At 41.0% G+C, this 20,926-nt stretch overlaps 1 protein-coding gene across 9 annotated transcripts in view; it reads right to left on the reverse strand.

The window, feature by feature from the left end:
- Positions 1-672: 672 nt before the first annotated feature.
- The window catches only part of osbpl9 (oxysterol binding protein-like 9), a 31,624-nt gene continuing 11,370 nt past the window's right edge, over positions 673-20,926 (reverse strand). For 6 of the 9 annotated variants that reach the window (XM_037114401.1, XM_037114404.1, XM_037114406.1 and 3 more), the window contains 21 exons: positions 19,608-19,684; positions 14,699-14,794; positions 13,745-13,792; positions 12,369-12,398; positions 12,227-12,277; positions 11,616-11,654; positions 8,359-8,452; positions 7,422-7,526; positions 6,616-6,775; positions 6,254-6,366; positions 5,648-5,766; positions 5,395-5,480; positions 5,108-5,288; positions 4,243-4,327; positions 3,891-4,001; positions 3,724-3,787; positions 3,487-3,627; positions 3,303-3,381; positions 3,009-3,100; positions 2,758-2,893; positions 673-2,534 (listed from right to left, as the gene is read on the reverse strand). In XM_037114401.1, the coding sequence (XP_036970296.1) occupies positions 2,460-2,534; positions 2,758-2,893; positions 3,009-3,100; positions 3,303-3,381; positions 3,487-3,627; positions 3,724-3,787; positions 3,891-4,001; positions 4,243-4,327; positions 5,108-5,288; positions 5,395-5,480; positions 5,648-5,766; positions 6,254-6,366; positions 6,616-6,775; positions 7,422-7,526; positions 8,359-8,452; positions 11,616-11,654; positions 12,227-12,277; positions 12,369-12,398; positions 13,745-13,792; positions 14,699-14,794; positions 19,608-19,684 (1,982 nt within the window). In that variant the 3' untranslated portion in view covers positions 673-2,459. Of the gene's footprint in view, positions 2,535-2,757; positions 2,894-3,008; positions 3,101-3,302; positions 3,382-3,486; positions 3,628-3,723; positions 3,788-3,890; positions 4,002-4,242; positions 4,328-5,107; positions 5,289-5,394; positions 5,481-5,647; positions 5,767-6,253; positions 6,367-6,615; positions 6,776-7,421; positions 7,527-8,358; positions 8,453-11,615; positions 11,655-12,226; positions 12,278-12,368; positions 12,399-13,744; positions 13,793-14,698; positions 14,795-16,657; positions 16,913-18,347; positions 18,728-19,607; positions 19,685-20,926 lie in introns of those variants that run through there. The other 3 variants (XM_037114410.1, XM_037114409.1, XM_037114402.1) reach the window with 3 other exon arrangements.

A 20,926-nucleotide genomic window follows, 5' to 3' on the forward strand; every position in this document is an offset into this window, starting at 1 on the left:
AAAACACACCAATTTTACACATTAAAGTGTGTTTTCAGATTTTGGCGAGTCACTAGAGTAAGCTATGGCCGATTGAGTACTTTAATTTCAGCGCTCCAGCCCCGAACAAGTGAGAAATATTCAGACAACTCACACTTATGTTCGTTCCTTCATAACAAAAGTACGTAACCTGGATGAGGTAGTACTCCCCAACACCTGTAAACACACTTTAATGAGTGAAATTGCAGGAGTCATCCTTTGAGTTTCAATTGTTTACTTGCTGCCCGTCTACAAAAGCAAAGTTAGTGTAACTAATCGACACAGAAAACTTGAGCCCTTTTCAAAAAAATTCTAAATAAAGCTGTCATGTAGTTTTGTTCTGTGAGCTGTTGCCAATGAAATTGAAGGAAGCCTGGTAAATATACATATGGGCAATATGGGCCTAATATCACCCATGCTCAACTTAAATAACCATGACAATATCTCGCAGGAATAAACTCATGGAGATTTAATATTATGCATTGATAAACAGGAAAATCTGATACAATCAACGGTTATGATCCAAATGAAATAAAAAATACATTTTGATTGCTCTCTATCAGGCAATACTGAGTGATACTGATATGTATGGCAAGGCCTCGATTCAATTTACAAAGACATGGAGGAGAAAAAAAACAGTCTAACAGCTTCAAATTTAGCTTTAAATCTGATTTTTATTTGGCTTGTTCCTAAAGGCCTTTTTTGTTATGGAGGCTTTAGAGAAGGATCAAACTTAACATCTGCAACTACAGGCATTGAGATCTTTACCAGGTGTTTCACTTGATATGCATACAGCACCACTTATATGTTTCTCTTCACCACATTCATTGAATAATCATTTAAAATCAAACCAGTTTACTTGTCATTCAGTCCAAATATCTAGAATAGATGATAATCATATCTTCAATGTCAAACACAAAGATAACAAGGGACCCAGATTGAGGGATATTCTTGGGCATTTTCGGGTGAAAATTGTTTATTTCTACATTTCATCCAAATATCATTGCATTGAGATCCAACCTATAGCTGTAAATAAGAATGATGATTGATGATCAAAAAAAAAAAAAAAAAAGCAGAGGTGTACAGTAGGATAAATATTGCCCTCTATGTGGTTGTTATCTTGAAAAACATTGGACAAAAAAACAAAATTAATTTTACAATAAAACTGAACCAGTGGAACACAGGTTTCACTTTCCTCTCCCGCTGACAGCACAAGAGTGAACCATGAAGGCGAGCCACTCTTGTCATCTATGGGTTTGGAAAGCAAAGGTATTGTGCAGAACAAAAAGGGGAGGCTTCGGTCCTCATCGCGGACCAGCGATTCAGAAAGACAAAAATATGTAAACAATCATTTGTTCATAAATGCCTTCAGGTAACATGGAAACCTCTTCAGAGGGTCGTTTGTTCTCTGCCCAGATCAAAGTCCCTTAAGCCTTTTATCTAAACCTTTTTGGCATAATGGACACCAAAAATTGTCCTTTGACAGGTAATGTCAATGATCTCTACATTGCATATATTTCACAAATCTATCAAATCAGTGTTTAGATGCTATGGCTTATGCAGGGCTTTTCTTCTGGATAACACTTGAGACACAGAACAGTGTGAAGGACCCAAATAGGTGGCAAAGTCAACTTGAAATGGGAAACAAAACATCAAAAGGGAAAATGGAATGATTCCTAAAGATGTAAAGCCATCAAGTTCATATCCTCAAATATTTTTTACACTATTGCAGGAAAGGAAAATAAACAAAAAGAGCATTGAAAATAAAAAAAGAATATATATTTATATATCCATCATATGTATATCTATATATAAACAACAGTTACAACTGGTTGCAGGCAAGTGGAGAATTTCTCCCCTGGCCCTTTAAGATTCGTCCATTCCACTATTATAAGGCTGTCAAGACTCGTAGAGGGGGCAGCAGCTTTCTTTCCTCAGTCACCAGATTCCCTGAGATGTAGAGCGCCGTTTTTATTTGTTAAGATTTATCCGATTTGAACACCATCAACCACACATCCCTCGCCCTCCTCCTCCAAAAAACCATTAGTGTAGGGAAACTGCTCTGGCTCGTCCTGTGGAGCTGATGTAGGGTGTGGTCGTGAAGCAGACGGACAGAGTTGGAGGACGTCGAACCCTCCCCGTCTCCACTCTGCGCTGCCGAGTCTCATGTTGGCGGGTGTCAGTGGACGTGGAAGTGAGATTGCCCAAACAGGGAGAGGACCTTTACTAATTTTCATGTTACATCTTGCTTTTCCATTCGATTTCATTAACTTCCATATTGTTATTTTACAGTCAAATGCAAAGCTGTGTACATATTCAATCATCAGTCATTCCAAGGCCTGGAAAAGAAGTGGTTTTGCAAAAGAGTTCTTATGAAGACTCTGTTGTGTGTGCATTTATTTATGCATATGTGTGTGTGTATCAGAGTGCACGCAGTCTTCTCAGTGCCTCTGAGAGGCTAATCTCTTTAATAGAGGCTCGTCGTAGACCCAGCACTCCCCGTCCTCGTGGAATAGCTGCAGAAACACACAAACAAAAAAGTGAGTGATTATCACACTCAAGTATCTGAGAAGACTTTATTAGAGCTTGCAGATAATTAAAACTTCATTTGCTTTTGCTCATACAACCCCAGACTGTTGCATTTAGATTCTTACATTACAAGACCTGAATATATATTGCTTTGTATGTAATCTATTATCACATAGTGTTCAGATTAAGAATATGGGCTGACAGACTCACCCTGGTCTCCCACTGCTGCTCGTTCTCCTTCCTCTCCCTGGCTTCGGCCCTCTGTTTCTCCTCCAGCCGGTGTTTGGCTTCTGTTGCTGAATCGATGTCTTTCAGCTTCAGGTTCAACGTCACGTCTCTCCACAATCTGGAGAATTGAAGGGGTGAGGATTAAATATCCAAAGACAAATGAGTTTGTTTCTTAGGTAATGTCCCAAGGAAGCACGTAGAAGGACGGCGTAGAGGTCAGTCTAATTTCTCACCTCCGGGACTCATAGTCCAGCTGGTCTTCCAGCTTTCTTACTTTCTTCTTAATGATGCCCAACCGCTTAGTGTCAATGAACACTGTGTTCTCCTGGAAAAACACACAGAACACATTAATTCACGCATGAGTGTATTCCATTGTTTCAAATCGCTCTCCTTTGTCATTGTTCTCCAATGCATACGTTTTGTTGTGGTTCAACTTATAAATTGCTGCTTATTTGTCTTAGGGAATTATCATTTAATTATATATTTTTTAATAAATAACATCTAATATTATTTAAGAAAAGACTCACTCCAGTTGCCCACTTGGCATACATCACTCCGTTCCACTCTCCTTCAATGGAGCAGAAAGACTTCTTGTCATTAGGTGGACTGAAAGAGAAAAAGAAGAGAGTCGTTAGATATTTCATTAAAAAAAAAAAAAAATCTGTTGTTAAACTGTGATTAAAATGTACTGTGCAGATGTTTTTCTCTTACAAAATCTCGGCTGTGATCCTGTGCTTTTTCCCTCCGTAGAAGGGTTTGGTGTGGAACACAATGTTAGCGCTGTAGCCCGACTTGGAGCAGGAGATGTTGCACTCCCCGCCCAGCTCCACCCACGGCACAGTCAGAATCGACCTGGACAGACGGACTCAGGGTCAGCATGTCACATTGATGATAATTCAGTAATGGCAGGATCACACAAATGAATACTCTAAAAACACACACACACACCTGCCATATCCGTTGGGGAAGGTGAGGATGTAATGTTCATCGTGCTCCAAACACGACACACAACCTGAAACCAGACGAGCAAAAAATTATAACATCAACTTGAAGTTGTGACTGCACAATGTGTAAAAATTCTGATTTGGGAGTGTATGAAGCAGTGATCTGAGTACCTTGGCCAATATTGTGGACACCAATGGACATGCCTAAGAACTTGGACTTAGTCCAGATATGAGCGTTGAACTGGATTTTCTTACTTAAACACTCTGCGTAGAATGCAGAAACTAAAGAAAGAAGAGAGGGAACAATGGAGAGTTGATAGAAAGCGGCAAACAAGATACAGTTGTGAAAATCAGTCAAATAATCCTCAACATGCAATCAACAGCTTGTATTTGGCTTTATAAGGACACATGATCTGAGCAACTGATGGTTACTTTCCGAAAGCAATCAGTGTTTCGACCCCACATGTCAAAAGTTGGTAACAGTGCTCTGTAATCAATCAAAAGAAGAAAGTTCAACACTCACTGGGTGGGTGGTGAGAGACCTGCTCTGCCACAAAACGCACACTGTTGGCTGAGGACCAGGGAACTGGGCCGTCTGATACCGTCTCCTGGAGGGTTGAGGAGATGAGGGCGGTTAGAACAAACGGGTGTTGGAGCTTCTCCATTTTATACACAGTCACACATGAAAGACTACTACATTTTGATGATTGAGTGTTGAGTGTTGATGATTCTAGAACATTAAAGCTATTTTGTGTTGTGGTGTGTGTTAACGCAAAACAGAAATGTACATGAAAGGCAATACAAAGTTTTTCAATTTAGTGCTTGTTTGTAAAAACAACTGTAGTAGCAATTCCAGTCAAATGTATTTGAATAACTAAATGTCACATAAATTGTCTCAATGGGCTTAACAGGCCAACAACATTATATCAAAGCTTTCATCATCACCTTTAAATTGTTACTGTAAAAGCAACAGCAAAAAATAAAGTTTACAGAATTCTTTACATCCCCACAGTAACTGATGGATACTATCACTTTGTTTATTTTACCAGCTGCTCTTAAAAACTTTGATTGTATGTTTTGACCATGATATTTAATGCTTACTATTGCTAAACTCCAGAGTAAGGGACCAACATAAGACAAGTGAAAATGCCAGGGGACAACATACATACATGATGATGCATACTACTTATCTTGATAACATTTAAAATTTAGCAGTTTGATTCCATTTAGTGGGCATGTTTACAACTTGTTTTATGTGTAAAATTAATGTGAGGTGAAAGAAAATAAGATGCTCTGCCATAGCTGGTTCTATTCCATCCACAGAAGCTTAATTACATAATAATAAGTGGTGAGGAAACAGTAACAGTTGCAGAGGCATGTGGTCTCACCGTGTGCGGGGGAGGCTCTTCTGTTTCACAAGGCAGATCCCAGTGGCAGTAGAAGACTTCTCCCAGGATGGGGTTGTAAGGTTTCTTGGCCACTGAACCTTTCCTCCCTGCATGGAAAGCTGACAGGTACCACTTTACCACATTCACCATGCGCTCCCGGGGCTCCGGCTGCTCAGCGATACTGGTGGAAGTCACATGACCGAGTTAAACTTATGTGTTCTGACTTTTGGATGTATTTAAATATCTGTGTGACGTAGTTGCTTGCACCAATGAGAGAGGAGCATTACCTTACAAACAGGTCTGGATGTGCAAAGAAGTCCGCGTACATTTCTAACAAAGATCTCCTTTCTAAGATGAAGGTAGGCAGGACCACCTGTGAAATACAATGACGGAGAAAAACTGTAAAACTGGAGCTGCGTGGGCTGTTCAAAAGAAAACAGCATGCGCGGACAACATTACAGTGAGTAAAAAGATTAAGGAGTGAGGGGAATTTAGACAGAAATACGAGAGAATGAAGTCCAGTATGGAGGGAGTCTTTACCTTTGTGAGGTCCATGCCCAAACGAACTTGAGAGAGAAGGTGCATGATGACGCTCTTGTGCTCCTCCACAGACTCGCCCTCGGGGTCATCATCACGGTCATCGTGGCTGTCAAACGGATCTGAAGACAACAGCAGAGGACAAGTCTTGCATGGTTGAAAAATTACTGACTTGCCTGCCACTTCATGATTAAACATCTTTTACCATCTAACGAAACTAGAACAAGACTTTGTTGAATTGATAGAATCAGAAAAAAGTAAAAATACTCTGATTCCAGATTCTTAAATATGAATATTTTCCGGTGCCTTTACTCCTCTGTGACAGTTAACTGAAAATCTTTGTGTTGTAGACAAAACAAGGCAATTGAGGATGTCATCAGTTCTCACCATTTTCTGACATTCTACTGGACAAACAACTATCGATTGATAAAGAAAATAATAGAAGAATACACCAAAAATGAAAATAGTTGTAACTTGCAGCCCTAGACGAAGCCAAATCTTAACTGTGACCTTCAATTTCAGCAAGAGGAGCACCAGCGTAGAGTTTAATAAAGCACAAAAACAGCAGGAGGTAGTTATAATATGTTTGCATGTGCTGTTCTAGTTTACCTGCATCTGTGGTGCCGTTGGACATGGATGAGTTGAGGGACTCTGTGGTGTCTGGTCGTTTCATAGCCGTTCCTTCATTAGTAAGGGACGAGGCAGCTGGAGGCCCTGAGGGACTGAGGGCAAGAGGAGGAGACAGAGTGAGTGGAAAGGAGGCAGGAAGCAGGAGAGATGAAGAGATAAAGAATGAGTAGGATTTCGCAGGCAATTCTGTAACGAACTTCTCCGACTTTATTCCCTCTAAGCAGCATTTTCCCACCTGTCCTGGCAAACGCTACAATTACAGTGTTACTTTCAAGCTGTGAAGCTGTAGCTTCTCTGTATGCAGTGTCGGCTGCAGCGAGGCTGGGTGATACTATACTCACTCTATGCAGTGTTTGGGGGAAGTGCTGCTCTGGTAAAACTCATCAGCGTCGTAGAACTCATCCTCGCTGGAGGAATAGGAGAAGTCTGGCACAGAGTGCGAGGGGATGGGGATGTGAGCTGGGGAGGCGACGCCGCTGCTGGGGCCTGAGGGGCCACTCCCTGACAGAGGAAAAAAAATATATTAATCAAACATTGTGTGTCATGTCAGTGCCCCCTTGTGTTTTTCTTTTCATTTTATGGATCTAATTTCTGACACTTTTTTATTCACACAGGATACACTTCACAGTCAAATCTACATGATGTTGTTCAGCTGGAGCACTCATTTCTGAGCCTGGCCCAGCAGGTTGTGTAAAGTAACATTAAGCTGTCTTTAACATAGTGATGGCTTCCTCCGCAGAGCGTATTGACAATACTCTGGAGCTTGCAGCTTTCCTTCTTAATGCATAGCGCAGCATTTTAATACTGCTGCCTCAGCACAGAAGACAAACAGGCATGCACCTCTGCTTTCCTTTGCTTTTGCACTTTACGTTCATGGACAAGGCACTCCAGGTTGGAAAAACAACAGTAATAATTAATATCATTATTGATTTTGCTATGTTTTCTTATTACATTAGCCTCATGTTGATTATAAATTAAAAGGCTCCAACAGGCATTATGCAACCTGTAATAGAAGTCGGCAAACTGTCAAAAATGTACAAAAAGTCAAGACAAAATAAAATCATATCTATGTAATGTTCCTAGTATGTAATTTGTGGGTGTGTAATCAAAGCTGATCACTGGCTGCAGGAGTGAAGTGAATGTTCACCTGTGCTGTTGGGAGTTGGGGTCTGCAGACTGCCCATCACTGTGACGACGGGACCAACGGGTAACGTGGAGGGTCGTTGGTCTGATTTACACACCTGAGAAGCGTCTTTAGGGGAAAAGAGAAAGTATATGAATTAGCACTGAAGCATCAAAACGAAACCATATTGCATTAAAAACAGCGTCTCACAGAAAAAAAGATCTAAGATGCTACAGAGACTTCAGCTGTGAGGCGGATTACACAGTCTATTAACAAAGCGAAATGAGAACGGCCTACTTTGCATGGCTCATTTCAGCAGCCTTTTTAAACAGTCGAGTCATAGTCAGCTGAGAAAAACTGACTTTGATGTTTTTTCTTTGGTCAAATCTTAGTCATGCGATTAAATTTAGTCAATTACTATTCCACTGAGGGAGGGCTGGAGGGATCTGCTTCAACAGAGAACATCATTAATATATACATTTTCAAACTGAATTAAGTCTGAAAAATGAAATGTAGTCCCATTAATATTTGTAATAGCATAACAGATCTAATACCACTGAAGCCTGCTGTGTATTACAGACCAGTCAGGAAGCTGACTTGCATCACTTTCCTTCAAACATAGAATAAAACACTATGTTCATATATCAGACCCTGATTGACATCAATATTGTCATAGTAGAACTTGCTTCAGGTTTCATCCCATTGTGCTCAATACCACAGTGAAACATTACACCTCAAATGTTACTGAGGGAGAACATGAACTCTTGTTAAATTTGTCAAAAATTAGAAAACAAAAAGCTTTTGTCAGCAAACACTGGAGACAGAATTAACTGTGCGGCACAGAGCAGATCCATCCGCTGAAGGAGATGACAGCAGTGTGAACAACAGGGGGAGCTGCTGCCACCCTCTGTGAGACACCAGCTTGACTGTGTCTAAGAAACAGTGAGGATGTGACAAGAACCTGTGGGTAGTGTGGTCTGTGTTGGCATCGTGGTGTTGTCTACAGGGGTAGCCAGAGGGGGCTGGTAGATCCCATCCACTGGGTTGATGGTGCTCTGGAGCAAACAAACAAAAACAACATTGCCATCAACAACGAAAACTAATGGACACTTGCTCCAACAATAGCACACCCACGCCACTGCCTGCTTACTAATCTATGATGCTGTTTAACAGACCAAAGAAGAATTTAGCCCCAGTTTTGGACTGTAAACTGTCTATAGTCATTTTGGAAAATATCAAAGAGCCTATTTTAGTGTCGAGTTGTGTTATTTTTCCTATACCCAGTTATGTCTTGGAAAGCAAGAAAAAAAATGGTGAAATCAAATAAAATCTATAACCAAATGTGCTGACTTGAAACACAGATGTCAATGTAACCTCTCGTCCTAGACTGGGCACCAATCACAGCCTGTGTATAGAACCTTTTCATAGTATACACTGAAATAAAATATGCACCATCCAGCCTGGGAAGATCAATTTCCTTTTACTTCATTTCCTGGAAAGAGTGTAGGTTTCATTATTTTGATCAACCAATGGCAAGGCTTGAAAACCCAAACACCAGCAGCAATAACTAACAGTGCCTTTTTAACCCTGTCTAAAAAGGAGTTAATTAACTCCACAGGGCAGCAGACTAAATCTGTAACATGTTTTGACTCCCTGGCTTGTTATTTCCCTATGGTGAAAACCTGCAGGGACGTTCTTTGCTGCAGCCTGCCCTCACCGGTGCCACCTCAATCAACATCACATGTCCATGATTTGAATACAGGCATAAACACGCACGAGTGTGCATGCACATAGAAATCAGCCTGTTGGTACAGCCTAATGGGGTCACTGGCACCCGATGACCCGGCTGACAGGAACACCGCCAACAACGCGAGCTAAAACAAAACCGTATCGACCCTTTATTCCCCAGCAACTTCCCCTCAGGGCTCTTGGTGGCTCTGAAATTAGATCTAGTCAATGTGATGTGTAATATCCTATTACTCAAACTTGACCGGCAGTCCAGATGATTTTTTACAGGGTTTTTCTCAGCAAGTTCTGATGGAGTCATTTGAGATCGAAATGTACAGGCACAGTGAGTCAGAGCATGACCCCGACTAAAGGCTGTTAAGGGGAAAATACAGTAGCTAGACAAGAATACCAGAAAGTTAACAACATGCCAGCACAATCCCAGGATGCAACACATAATGATTAGAGGAAGATGAGCTGTTAAGTAACGTTATGGCTGAAACATTCCTTTTCAGATTGGAATAATACCCTCCGATCTTATTTTTTCTGTCTGTTTTGTGTTGAGAGATGTGCCAACAAAATGAAAGTTATGAGCAGAGGTAGAAAATATCATGCAGAGAAGCTTGCTGTGACGTTTCAACTTCATTTGTCCTCCTGCTCACACTTTCCTCAAGTTTCTTTCCTTCATTACTTCCTTTCTAGCTCTCCTCTGCCCCATTCTCGCCCTGTCCACGTGCCTCCATGAAAGTAAGGCGAGGGCTACTAATTATAGACAGATATATTGGTCTGTCATGGTGGGACCCTGCAAGCGGAAGCGAAAGCAGAAGCAGATGAAGGGAAGACAGTTGCAGATAAAAATGGGTGTAAACGCCGTGTCATGATCAATATATTTCTTTTAATGCAGCAGAGGAAGCCTAAACCAATCACTATTTTGACAGATAAACACTGAACAGGCTGAAGGCGATTCCTACACTTTATGGCAATTCCCCCATCGGTGCAGTCAGTGTGCTTGGCAAGGTCAATCAAACATGCTGCCTGTGTTTGTTTTAATTTCTTCTTAGCTCTGTGGCGCATTTATCATTTGCTCCACATTATAGACACACATGCAACATGACATTTAGACCTCTTACAGCTCGAAATGAGATATCTTTAGCACAAGGCATGTAAAATGTGCACTGATAAATGTGTAGACAGAGCTTATGCTGTGCTATTTATACTACGTAATACTGTACTTAATGACTGTGAGATTAAGTCAGCTGTAAGAGTAAATGCCGGCCTAGGAGCTGTACGGCCCCTGTGGGATTCTTGATTCGCAGACTGCACTGGAGGTTTTTTTTAAAAATTTGTTTTAATGCGTTAGTCCATTACCTACAAACTGTTCATATTACATGACCCACATTTTCCCGAAGCACACTGGAGGTTTTCAGATGGATTTTTCACCTGCAAGGTACTTACTGGATTTTGGTCAGAGTAGGGTGGTCAAAGCTCTAAGTACACTTTTCATTTGCCCTTCAGTCCTCACATCTCTGGGACATTCGTTTTCCACCTCCCTCCCTCTAGATAAAAATCTACTTATGGAAAATCTATATCGCAATATGTAACCCATTCAAATGGAAGCCTCACTTTTACCCAAACACATCAGAGACTGTACGGACCTCACAACCTTCAAAACACTCACCTTTTTAAAACTGCTTTTTTATGCCTAACTTATGTCTGTCTGTTTTTTTTTGTTTTGTTTGTTTTTAGTGTGTTGTTTTTATCATTCCTGTAAAACGTCTTTGAGTATCACAAAAAGCGCTATTCAAAATAAATTTGTTCTTCTTATTAAGATTCGACACATTCTCAAAAGGGATCTAAACCAATGGATCCCTGTAGTATAAAAAATCAATTTAAGAACTGATAGTCAGTTCTTTGGAAAATAACAATCAGTGATTTAAAGTACATGTGATTTGTAGATCAAGCAAGTAAAAACGGCTGGCAAGACCCTTGACATGAAGACAGGACACCTGCAGAGCCAGCAAAAGTGCCGTGTGGATGGCTTTAGTGCTCGATGGTTCAATAAGCAGGCAGTGTGTACACATAAATCAACGGTGAATTAGTTGACTAATTGATGAGTGAAGGGAAGTGCAATACTCTCATATACAGGCATGCAAACACACATACATATCCAGCAAAAATATGCATTTACTATGTTAAAACTTTGCACACACATACACATTTTGTATCATGATGTAGAAAAGAATAGTTCCCAACCACTGCTGAAGGAATTCAAATCTACGATGAAATCAGGAAATGTTTAACTCTAACAGGAAAGTGGTGGCAGAAATGAGGGAAGGAGCTTCAGAAAGAGCTTATCTCCAAATTACACGGCATGCACTACAAAGATCTGATTTATCTGATTTTCTACAGTGGAGAGTAAAATAAGCAAGAGGAGAAAGTTAGCAGTTTGTTTGATTTCAATTTTCTGTCATGGACGGAGAATGTCAAACTTACTATAAGTCCGTTTGCGTGTTGCTGTTCGTTACTTTGGTCCTTAAAATTTTGAGAAGACAATGTTAGACTACTTAGTGTAGGAAGAGTCATTTCATAAAGCATCCTGAGCAACTGCGGCGTAGACAGCAATGAGATCCATCCCTCTCATCACATGGAGCTGAAAATTCACCAACTTGCCACATGTAGTAATCCTTTCATCACATGGTAAAACACAGATCTATTTTAGTATCGGTTAATGCCAGGATTACGCATTTGGTGAAACAATCTCCATGATTACTTAATTCATAAATAAGATAGCAGAAAATCTTTTTTTTTTTAAAAGAGTTTTAAAAGCTACAACAGTCACCTAAAGACCATATGAAGCAGAAATGATTGCTTCATTTCCTTTTCAAAAGGGCTGAATGGAACATGTGATGAAACGACTACTGGGCTACACCCTCATCAACCACCGACCCAGATAGCAACTGTAAGCAGGGAACTACCCCAGAGACACACAGCCGGTGACACAGTGCACACACTCAGTGATGTGGTCCCACGAGAACAATGATTATGGTGAAGTGGCAGAGCAAACTACAGAGATAGGAGCCAAACTGTGCTGATATTGAATTTACCTTGGCGATTTGCAGCAGTACAATACAGTGCTTGATGGACTCTACCATGCTCTGTAAGAAGAAGACAGGAAAGGAATTTAGCAACTCAGAGGTGACTTGAAAACCAAAGACAGGAGGGAAAATGTGTGAAGGTGTTACTTACACAAGTAGTCTCTTTCAAATTTTCAACTTTCTGTAATAAGGAAAATAAAAACAGGCAGTTAGATTGAAGAGCATTTAAAAACAAGGAACAAATACAGACGTCGAAAGCAGAAGAGCTGTGCAACTGGTCGAGAACATCAATGCAATGGTTTCCAACTTACTGCAGGAATCTACAAGATTAATTCTTATTCTGGTGAAGTCAGTGACCAACAGCCAGCATTATTCCCACGGAGGAAGTGAATCAAACAGCTGCTGGTAAACTACAGTGACACACTGAAACTGAACTGCTTCCCCAAACAATAACATGATATACCTAGAATTACAATCTTACATAACAAGACAAAATGCGCATGTGTTTACTGAATGGTCTTAACAAAACGAGAAAAAACTAATGCAATTGTGTAGGTAACTGAATACTTTATTATCTTTATTAATTGTGTATGGTTTCTGACAATAGTCCCTTGAGTACACATCTTTACTTCAGTAGAATAAAAGCACGGCCTGTTGTTCATCAGCTAGCTACCCACAAAACGCTCAATGTGCCAAAGAGCTAACTGCGCTAGTGAGTTTTAAACAGCTGAATGGACAAAACAAATCACCTGAAGACATACATTTTTGTGATCTGGGTAATTACGATGGGTGTTTTTTCACCATGTGGCAAAACGTTGCATACAAAGCAATTTATTCACTGAATCATTTGTTGTGGCCATGAGGTCTGCACAGTCACTGATCTGAAATCTGGCCAGTCAGTCAGCTGAGGACAGTTTTGGTGTGATGCATATGGCTGGCAGATTCAAACTCAGAAAGATTTTCAATATTAACAAAATAAAAATCAAACGCAGAAATATGAATTTCTTCCATGACTGAATATATAAGCAGTCCTAACAGGGGAATAAAATCCCCAGGAGACAGTTTGAAGCCCAAAAGGTGGTTACTTAGACAGTAAACAAAGTGACACTGTATGAAATTGTGTTGTCCTATAAAAATAGTTTGTTTATTCACCCAAGAAAAATGTAAAAATCTCTCTTCAAAATTGCTTCTCCAAAACTACATTGTGCACCTTTGATATGTACTATGATAACTGTTTTGTTAGCTTTTCAAACATAAAAGACAAATTCTTCATTTACTTTCTCAATACAAATGCTAAGAAACAGGTTGTACAGTCCAATTGAACCACCTTTAAAAATACTCTGACAATTTCAAAATGATCATTGACAGCTATCAAACGCCTGCACCACACAGACAGCTATCATTTTTCATTCCCGAGCGCTGTGTGTCAGCCTGCTACCCCTGCTGTTAGCCAGGCCTCTAATGACAGCGAGAACAGCCGACCAGAGAGCTGACACACAAGGACAGAACGGCACTGCTGGTACTCACTCTGCGTGATTCATCCTCTTTGCAGTCCTTGATCTTCTCATCAAACAGCTGTGTGAGAGTGACCGAGAACAAGAGATGAAAAGACAAAAAAGAGAGAAAGGAAACATGAGCTTGGAAGGGTACACAGTCAAATTAGTATTGAAATGATCAGATATGATGCGATGATGTGGTCGGAGATAATGTGGTGGTAAGAAGCAAGGTCTTCTCACGAAGGAAGGACACCTGCAGTGTCTTTATTGTGCTGCTGCTTCTTTAAATACATTTTTTTTTTGCCTTGTCATCATGCTACCACAAATCTTATTTTTAATAACTTCTCCTTTGACAACAGAAATGGAGTGCACTTAAAAAATGACACAGATACAAATGCAAGTCATGCCATGTATAGGACACACTTACAGATTTAATTTCAGGTTGTGATTTTGAATAAATTATTCAATCTTTGTGGAATTTCTTTCAAATTGATTATTGTAGCTCTGGATGTCAAACCAAAATATGCAGATGTTGGCAGATATTCTACATTTCTCAAATCTACATTAGTGTAAAGCAGGTTAATTCAATTCATTATTCAATCGAATGCCCAGATTTTAAAAAGAGTGATGTCCCAAGGGGCCAGAAATTATACAGTATACGAAAGTAAAGGTAAATGGAACTTTTGATCTTTTGATCTTAGAAGGAAGTTAATATACATAAACATAACCATAAATATAATATTACATTTATACATATTTTCACTCAGTTTGACTCCCCTAATTTCCCTCTGCTTAAACAACATGGGTTAATACTTTTTAATGGAGGTAAGAGTATGTCTCTGCTTTACAAGAGACATAACTAATGGGCTAATTAGCGTAGTAATTAAATGATCAAAAGGCTGGAGTGAGGCTGTTAAAGGGCCACATTGCTCAGGTGCAAAGTATTCCAGATGGAATCATGCTGTTGGTTTGGTGTTGCTCCTACCTTTAACTGGTCAATCAGAATCTGTAGGTAGGCGTCAGCTTCAGCAAGTTTCTTATCAAAGTCTTGAACACTCGGAACGAATCCTGTCTCGGCCTCCTGATGGTGGAGAAACAAACAAAAGCTGAGCATTAGTGCAACCTTAATGAAATCTAACACCATGCAGGTATTCGCACACTCAAAGTAAAATACGCAGCTGCTACCAATAATAACAGACATGTATTCACATATTATCCATTCATAAAAAAAGAAGAGCTCGTCTCTGTCACCTCCTGGCCAGGTGAGCTTTGTAAACTGTTACACAAAATGGTGGACAGAAACATCAACAGTTCAGGGGAATCTTCCAGCAGCGTACTGTACTGGGGGAGATATGAACACTATTGTTTAAAGGCTAGCCTACATAAAAGGCCAGCAGGTCTGTCTGCCGGCCTGCCTGACTGGAGGCCAGCCGATTTCAGGCTTCAACAAAACTGAATCAAGGAACTCGAGGGCTGGAGACAATTAATCTACTGACAAAGAAGCGTGTGTGCAAATGGGCTGATGTTTGTTAAATAGCTTGACTTAATAGCCTACATCAGAATCAGAAACACAGACTTCACACTAGTATTGTATTATATCAATACCACTGCAATGGTTTGAATTAGGTGTGGGACAAAATGTCTATAACACAATACAGCATTTCTTCCTCTGGCAATATGACGATCGACAGGCTGGTGCCAAATATTGCTATTTTTTATTAAAACATGTAGGCACTCTGAACAGATTCCTCTGACAACCTGACGTACCAGAGTAATTCAATCTGTGTAAACTTAATTTACACAGATTGAATTGAACAGATTTTAGTGAACCATACTTGCTTCCTTCTTTTAAAAATTTAAACTCCAAAAGAAGAGTTCTACTTTCCGGCAGTTTGTCCTGGCTAGTTTATGAGTATTTTGCATTGTAATGATGGCACACATGTACAAGGATACGTTGCAGTCAGTCTGTGTGATAAAAGAAGCACTAAACATTGTTTCATCTCAGTTCCTGACAGATTTTGCGAAGTGACAACACAATGCAGTCGATAAATACACAATTCCTGCACTTTGCATTTCTTGGGGTCTTTCTCTTTTTCAGTTAGACAGGTATTATGAAGTATCATTAGACGATTGTTTTGCAATGTATTGTTTATAACAGAATTGCTGTTTCATGATACTGTCATTATTGTGTACATTGTTTATACCAACTTTCTGTGGTATCGAGACATTCGTACAAGCTGCACTTCGTTGCTATTTCTTCTCTCCAGCAGTGAGTTGACACACACACACACACACACACACACACACACACACACACACACACACACACACACACACACACACACACAGACTGCTGCAGTGCCTACATGGTCAGAGGTAATTTACCTTAGAGACTGTTGCGCTTAACACACAATACACAAGGCTTGTTATATTTATCTTTTAATAAAGGCCTCAAATCTTATACACTCAATGTTATGTGAACATGGTACTTGATCAATCTTTTCATGGTATGGTACTAGAAATTCTAGTACCGTAACAAGACACACACACACACACACACTGACATACACACACAGAAACTCGGGCACAGTCAATGTCATTTCATGATATGCATTAAAAGGTAATTACTAGAATATTGGCAGCACCAAAGTGAACAGACATCTGTCTCTATCTGTCTGAGCTCAACAGAGCAAGAACAATCCAGCTGACTGTGCCACAAAACCCCAAAACAGGAAAATGAGCAGATAAAAGTACGTGAGGACAAGACTTCCTCAACAACAACAAAAAATACATAAATAAAAAAACACTGGTCAATAGCACAATAACCCCTCTACGTCAAGCGTAGGATGACTAACACAGCATGTCACTGCTACTCTGCACACAGAACAACAAAACTGATAACAACACACTGAGGTCCTGTTAATCAATCAAGCTCTTATCAAACCATGTTTGGTGGTGCTGCCGCTGCCTTGGATTTGCTGCGTCGCATAGTCCTGGTGTGTCCCGAGTCTGTGGAGTTTTTCCTTCCTGCTAAAGACGACCTCACAGGAACATGAAGGAAAGCCATTAACAGCCAAACACTGAACACCGTTGGCAGTCACCCTGACATGAGACCTGCTAAAGTTTAACCGTAAAAACATACTCAGTTTATAGAGAACAAAGTCTGTGTCGACTCAGCAGCAATGAAGCCTGACTGCAGTTAGCTGTCTGACTTCCTCAAGAGGATCAAAGGTGCTTCACTGTTGATGTGACTGCAGAATATAGCTGGCCACACGAGGGCCTGAACAAAAATCAACTGCCATTCCAGCGTGAGCGACTTGCCTTGTCCGTTTACTCACACCGCACTGGAGAGATCAGTTCAGTTTATCAAGATAAGCGCCATCTTACTTGAAGCTGCCAACAACGCACCAGCACAAACACATGTACAGGTGCTTGTGTAAACTTGTCAGGACTACCTTTGTGAATGTGCTACTCCTCAAATTTCATAGTGAAGTGTTCACTATGAAAGGGATTAACTCCATCATGCACCACTTCTGTAATACAGTAGGGATGAACAATTATTCGAGAACAATCAAAATCCCTATATGTGCAATAAGTCAAATATACAAACCTCAGAAGCTGCACATTTTTTTGACAAAAACGTCAAATGTGTCACAACGTGGCATTATAAATGAAGCACTGCGGTGGTACAGAGATGCCATGGCCTGCAAATCGTATTCTGTAGATGTTACAGGAACGCCAGTGTGGCACAGACCTCAGACCCAAAACACAATTTTTCTACTTTTTTTTTTCAGTGAAATTGAAAATGACTATTCCCACTTAAATGAGGACACACCAACACTTGTCAAAATGATGCAACTGAATTAAAGACCAAAAAGATGTTTAAAGAAAACAATGCATCTTAAGGGCCACGGGGCTTGCATATTCAACCCGTTAACTGCACTGTAATACCACACATCACAACATTAGTATTAAAGCTATAAAGACAAGTAAAAGAAACTAAAACAAAAATTAGAGCAGGAAAACAAAGCTGATAAGGTGAAAAAAACCAGGATTGAAAGACTAAGATCGAGCCCGTATTATGACACGGTGAACAATAACACGTGTTTCGTCAACACACATAAATGAGGGGAAGTGTTTTTTTTTTTAAACATACAGATAAGTTTGGGAGCGGAAAGTCAGAGGCAGGTGGTTGCTGTTATAAACAGCCACTGTAGCACCACGTCATGGTGCTCGTTTGGTCACCAGTCCTGAAATATTCCCAGACGTCTGCACCTCAGCTCCCACTCATTCCCACCACACAGGCTGCGCATCCTATCCTGTGACTGCGCGTTTGCGACTGTGACGTGGGAATTTTTCAGTGCAGCCTGCGAATTCTCACACATAAACAGTCAGAAACACACCCAACCACCCCAGACTCTACAAATAACACTGCCCTAGCACCCTCCCCCCCGCCCTCGCATTTCTATTTGTCTTTTCACTCAGAGTGACCCACTTTAATATGCTGCTGCCCCAACAGCGCACTGCAGCCGTTAAAGTTCTCCTTGCTGTGGTGCAGTGGCGCTTGTGTATGTGTGTGTGTGTGTGTGTGTGTGTGTGTGTGTGTGTGTGTGTGTGTGTGTGTGTTTACTTACTGGGTGCCTTGCTCCAATGGACATGCTGCGTTAAACCCTCTACATCCCTCCCATCAGGCCATCTAGCCTGACACAAGATCCTTTTCTCTTTCTCTACATCCGTTATTCTGTTTCTCTCTCTCTCTCTTTCTGAAGTTAGCGCTCTTTCTCACTCCTTCTCCTCCTCCACACAGAAACAGAAAACAATCTTCTCGGCTTGCTCTCCACTGCAGTTTAACAATATAATCCAAAGCAGCCGACAGACTGTGAGTTAGCTGTGCAACCAGTCCGGTTACGGCATATCCTTGGGCAGCAATTATCAGCTGAGCCTCTGCTATGAGGGCAGACGGAGCCGAGTTAATCCAGGACCCTCCCCTGGCAGGAAAGGCAGACTTCCTCTCACGCAGGCAGAAGAGAAAACACACAAAGCAGCAGCAGCAAGTGCTGACAGGGACAAGCATTAACAGCCACTCCGATTGGCTGAGGCCGCAGAGGCAGATGTTTGGTTGATCAAGCAACCGGCTCTCGGGTTGGTTACTGCTTGGTCACATGATGCTACGACAGCAGCGCACTAACACTGCATAAGTGTGTGTATGTGTGTGTGCGCACCGAGCAAGCAGGCACACGTAGCACATCAGAGGGATTTGTCACAGGAAAAAAAAAGGAGGAGGGAGGGAGAGCAAATGAAAAGGTTGGTCATGAGGTGAAAAAGGAGGAGAAGATGGGTAGGAAGAGCTGTACGTAGATGATAATGATGAGGGGGGGAGGAGGAAGAGTTGGTTTAGGGTAGGAGAGGAGGAAAAAACTGTTCGCCAGAGAAACAACTGGAGGGCATGACACCAAGAAAAAGAACTGGACAGAAAAAGCAATGCAAAGTCCCTTTTGCAAAGTCATAAGGGTGTTGCCATGCAGCACGGTGCATGATTTACAGAGTATGCAAACACATCCAATCTGTGGTTCAATAAAAATCCCACAATGAAAGCTTTGATACCTAGGTAACATACTTTCCTACACTTTAAGCTTTTAGACAGGTTCGCCAGACCATATCTATACCAGTATACTCTTTAGGTATTACAGAGAATAGCAGGCTTACTACCATGTCAGTAAACTACAGAGATACTGTCATGGGAATAAGTACAAAACAGTCAAACAAACATCAAAGAGCCCCAAAGCAAAGCAACTTTTTCTTGGAACTATAGAGGATGGATTAGACACACAGCCATATAGAAACACACACGCACACACACACACACATGAACAAACATGTGCATATTAACATACCCGGAGTTGGAGGGTGTGACGGAGGATAGTTCCCTCTAGGGCGTGAATCCACTTCTCCCGCTCGTCTGCATCTCGGGCTGAGGGCAGAAGGACACAGACACACCCGGTGAGCCATGTTTTCCATACAGATAGTAGCCAATACACTTGAGCCACGCACTCAAGGCACCAGGACACAACACTGGGATGACATGAGTACTGGTGACCGAGTGATGAAGCTGTATATTCACGTAGAAAATATAGTTGGCTTTTAATATTAAATACACAAATTCAGTTCATCCTCATGTTCAGAGCTGAAGAATCTATAACTGTCCGCAGTTTCACAATTAAGATGGTAACTATAAGCTTTCTTTGAACAGCCCATTTCATATAACAGAGAGGCACATAATGTTCTTTGAAGCTGAAATAAACAACATACACCAAAAAAGATAAAACAATCAAATCAAAAGGATACCAAGAAACAGATTCAGATGAGTACATAAAAAAACTTCCTGGTGGAAAATCAAAAACAGAAAGATGTCTGGAGATTTCTTATGGCAGATCTCCTAAAAGGGACGGTTCAGAATGTATTTCTTTGTTGACTGATACCACGCGCATATCTGCCAGTTAAATTTGAAGCTGCAGTCACTACCAAGTTAGTTTAGCTTAACATAAAACTGGAAGCAGAAGGAGATGGAGAAAGCTTACCTGTAATTCATAGAAAAAAAAACAAACCATTGTCAGAACATTGTCTTTGTACACAGGTTATATATATCAGGCCAAGTGTGTAAACTGGTAGCCTGCAACCTCTGTGCAGAAAGATACTGCGCCTGGGCTAGAAAATAGCCCAGCACATAATTCTGACCAGAGCCTGGCTAGATATTGCCCCTCTATCAGTATCATATTTAACTAAGCTAACATCTCTTGACTGTAACTTCACGAAAGAGGCATTTTTAATCTTCTCCTATAACTCTCAGGAAGAAAGCAGTGTGTTGCCAAGATGTCGTTAAATTACAATATTTAGCAAGGCTAGCTAGCTAAATAGCAGCCTCAAATTTAGCAGCTGAGGAATTTGAGCTCCTTCAGAGTAGTGAGGCACTGCTCTCACCCTGTCTTTTCACATCGAAGCGTTGGGGTCGATGTGTGAACTGTAGCTGGGCGTGGCTGCACCCTCACCGCTCAAGACGGAGAACAAACAGACCACCAGTGACATTAAACAGTGACCCAACACAGGCTCCCACATGTGCAACACGCCGAGAACTGCAAAATGGCAACAGCATACAGAGATGTCACATTCTCTCCGCTGCCAACACACCACCGGGACTGAATCCATCCAGGTCAGG

Source organism: Acanthopagrus latus, chromosome 11, assembly GCF_904848185.1.
Source record: "Acanthopagrus latus isolate v.2019 chromosome 11, fAcaLat1.1, whole genome shotgun sequence".
NCBI lineage: Eukaryota > Metazoa > Chordata > Actinopteri > Spariformes > Sparidae > Acanthopagrus > Acanthopagrus latus.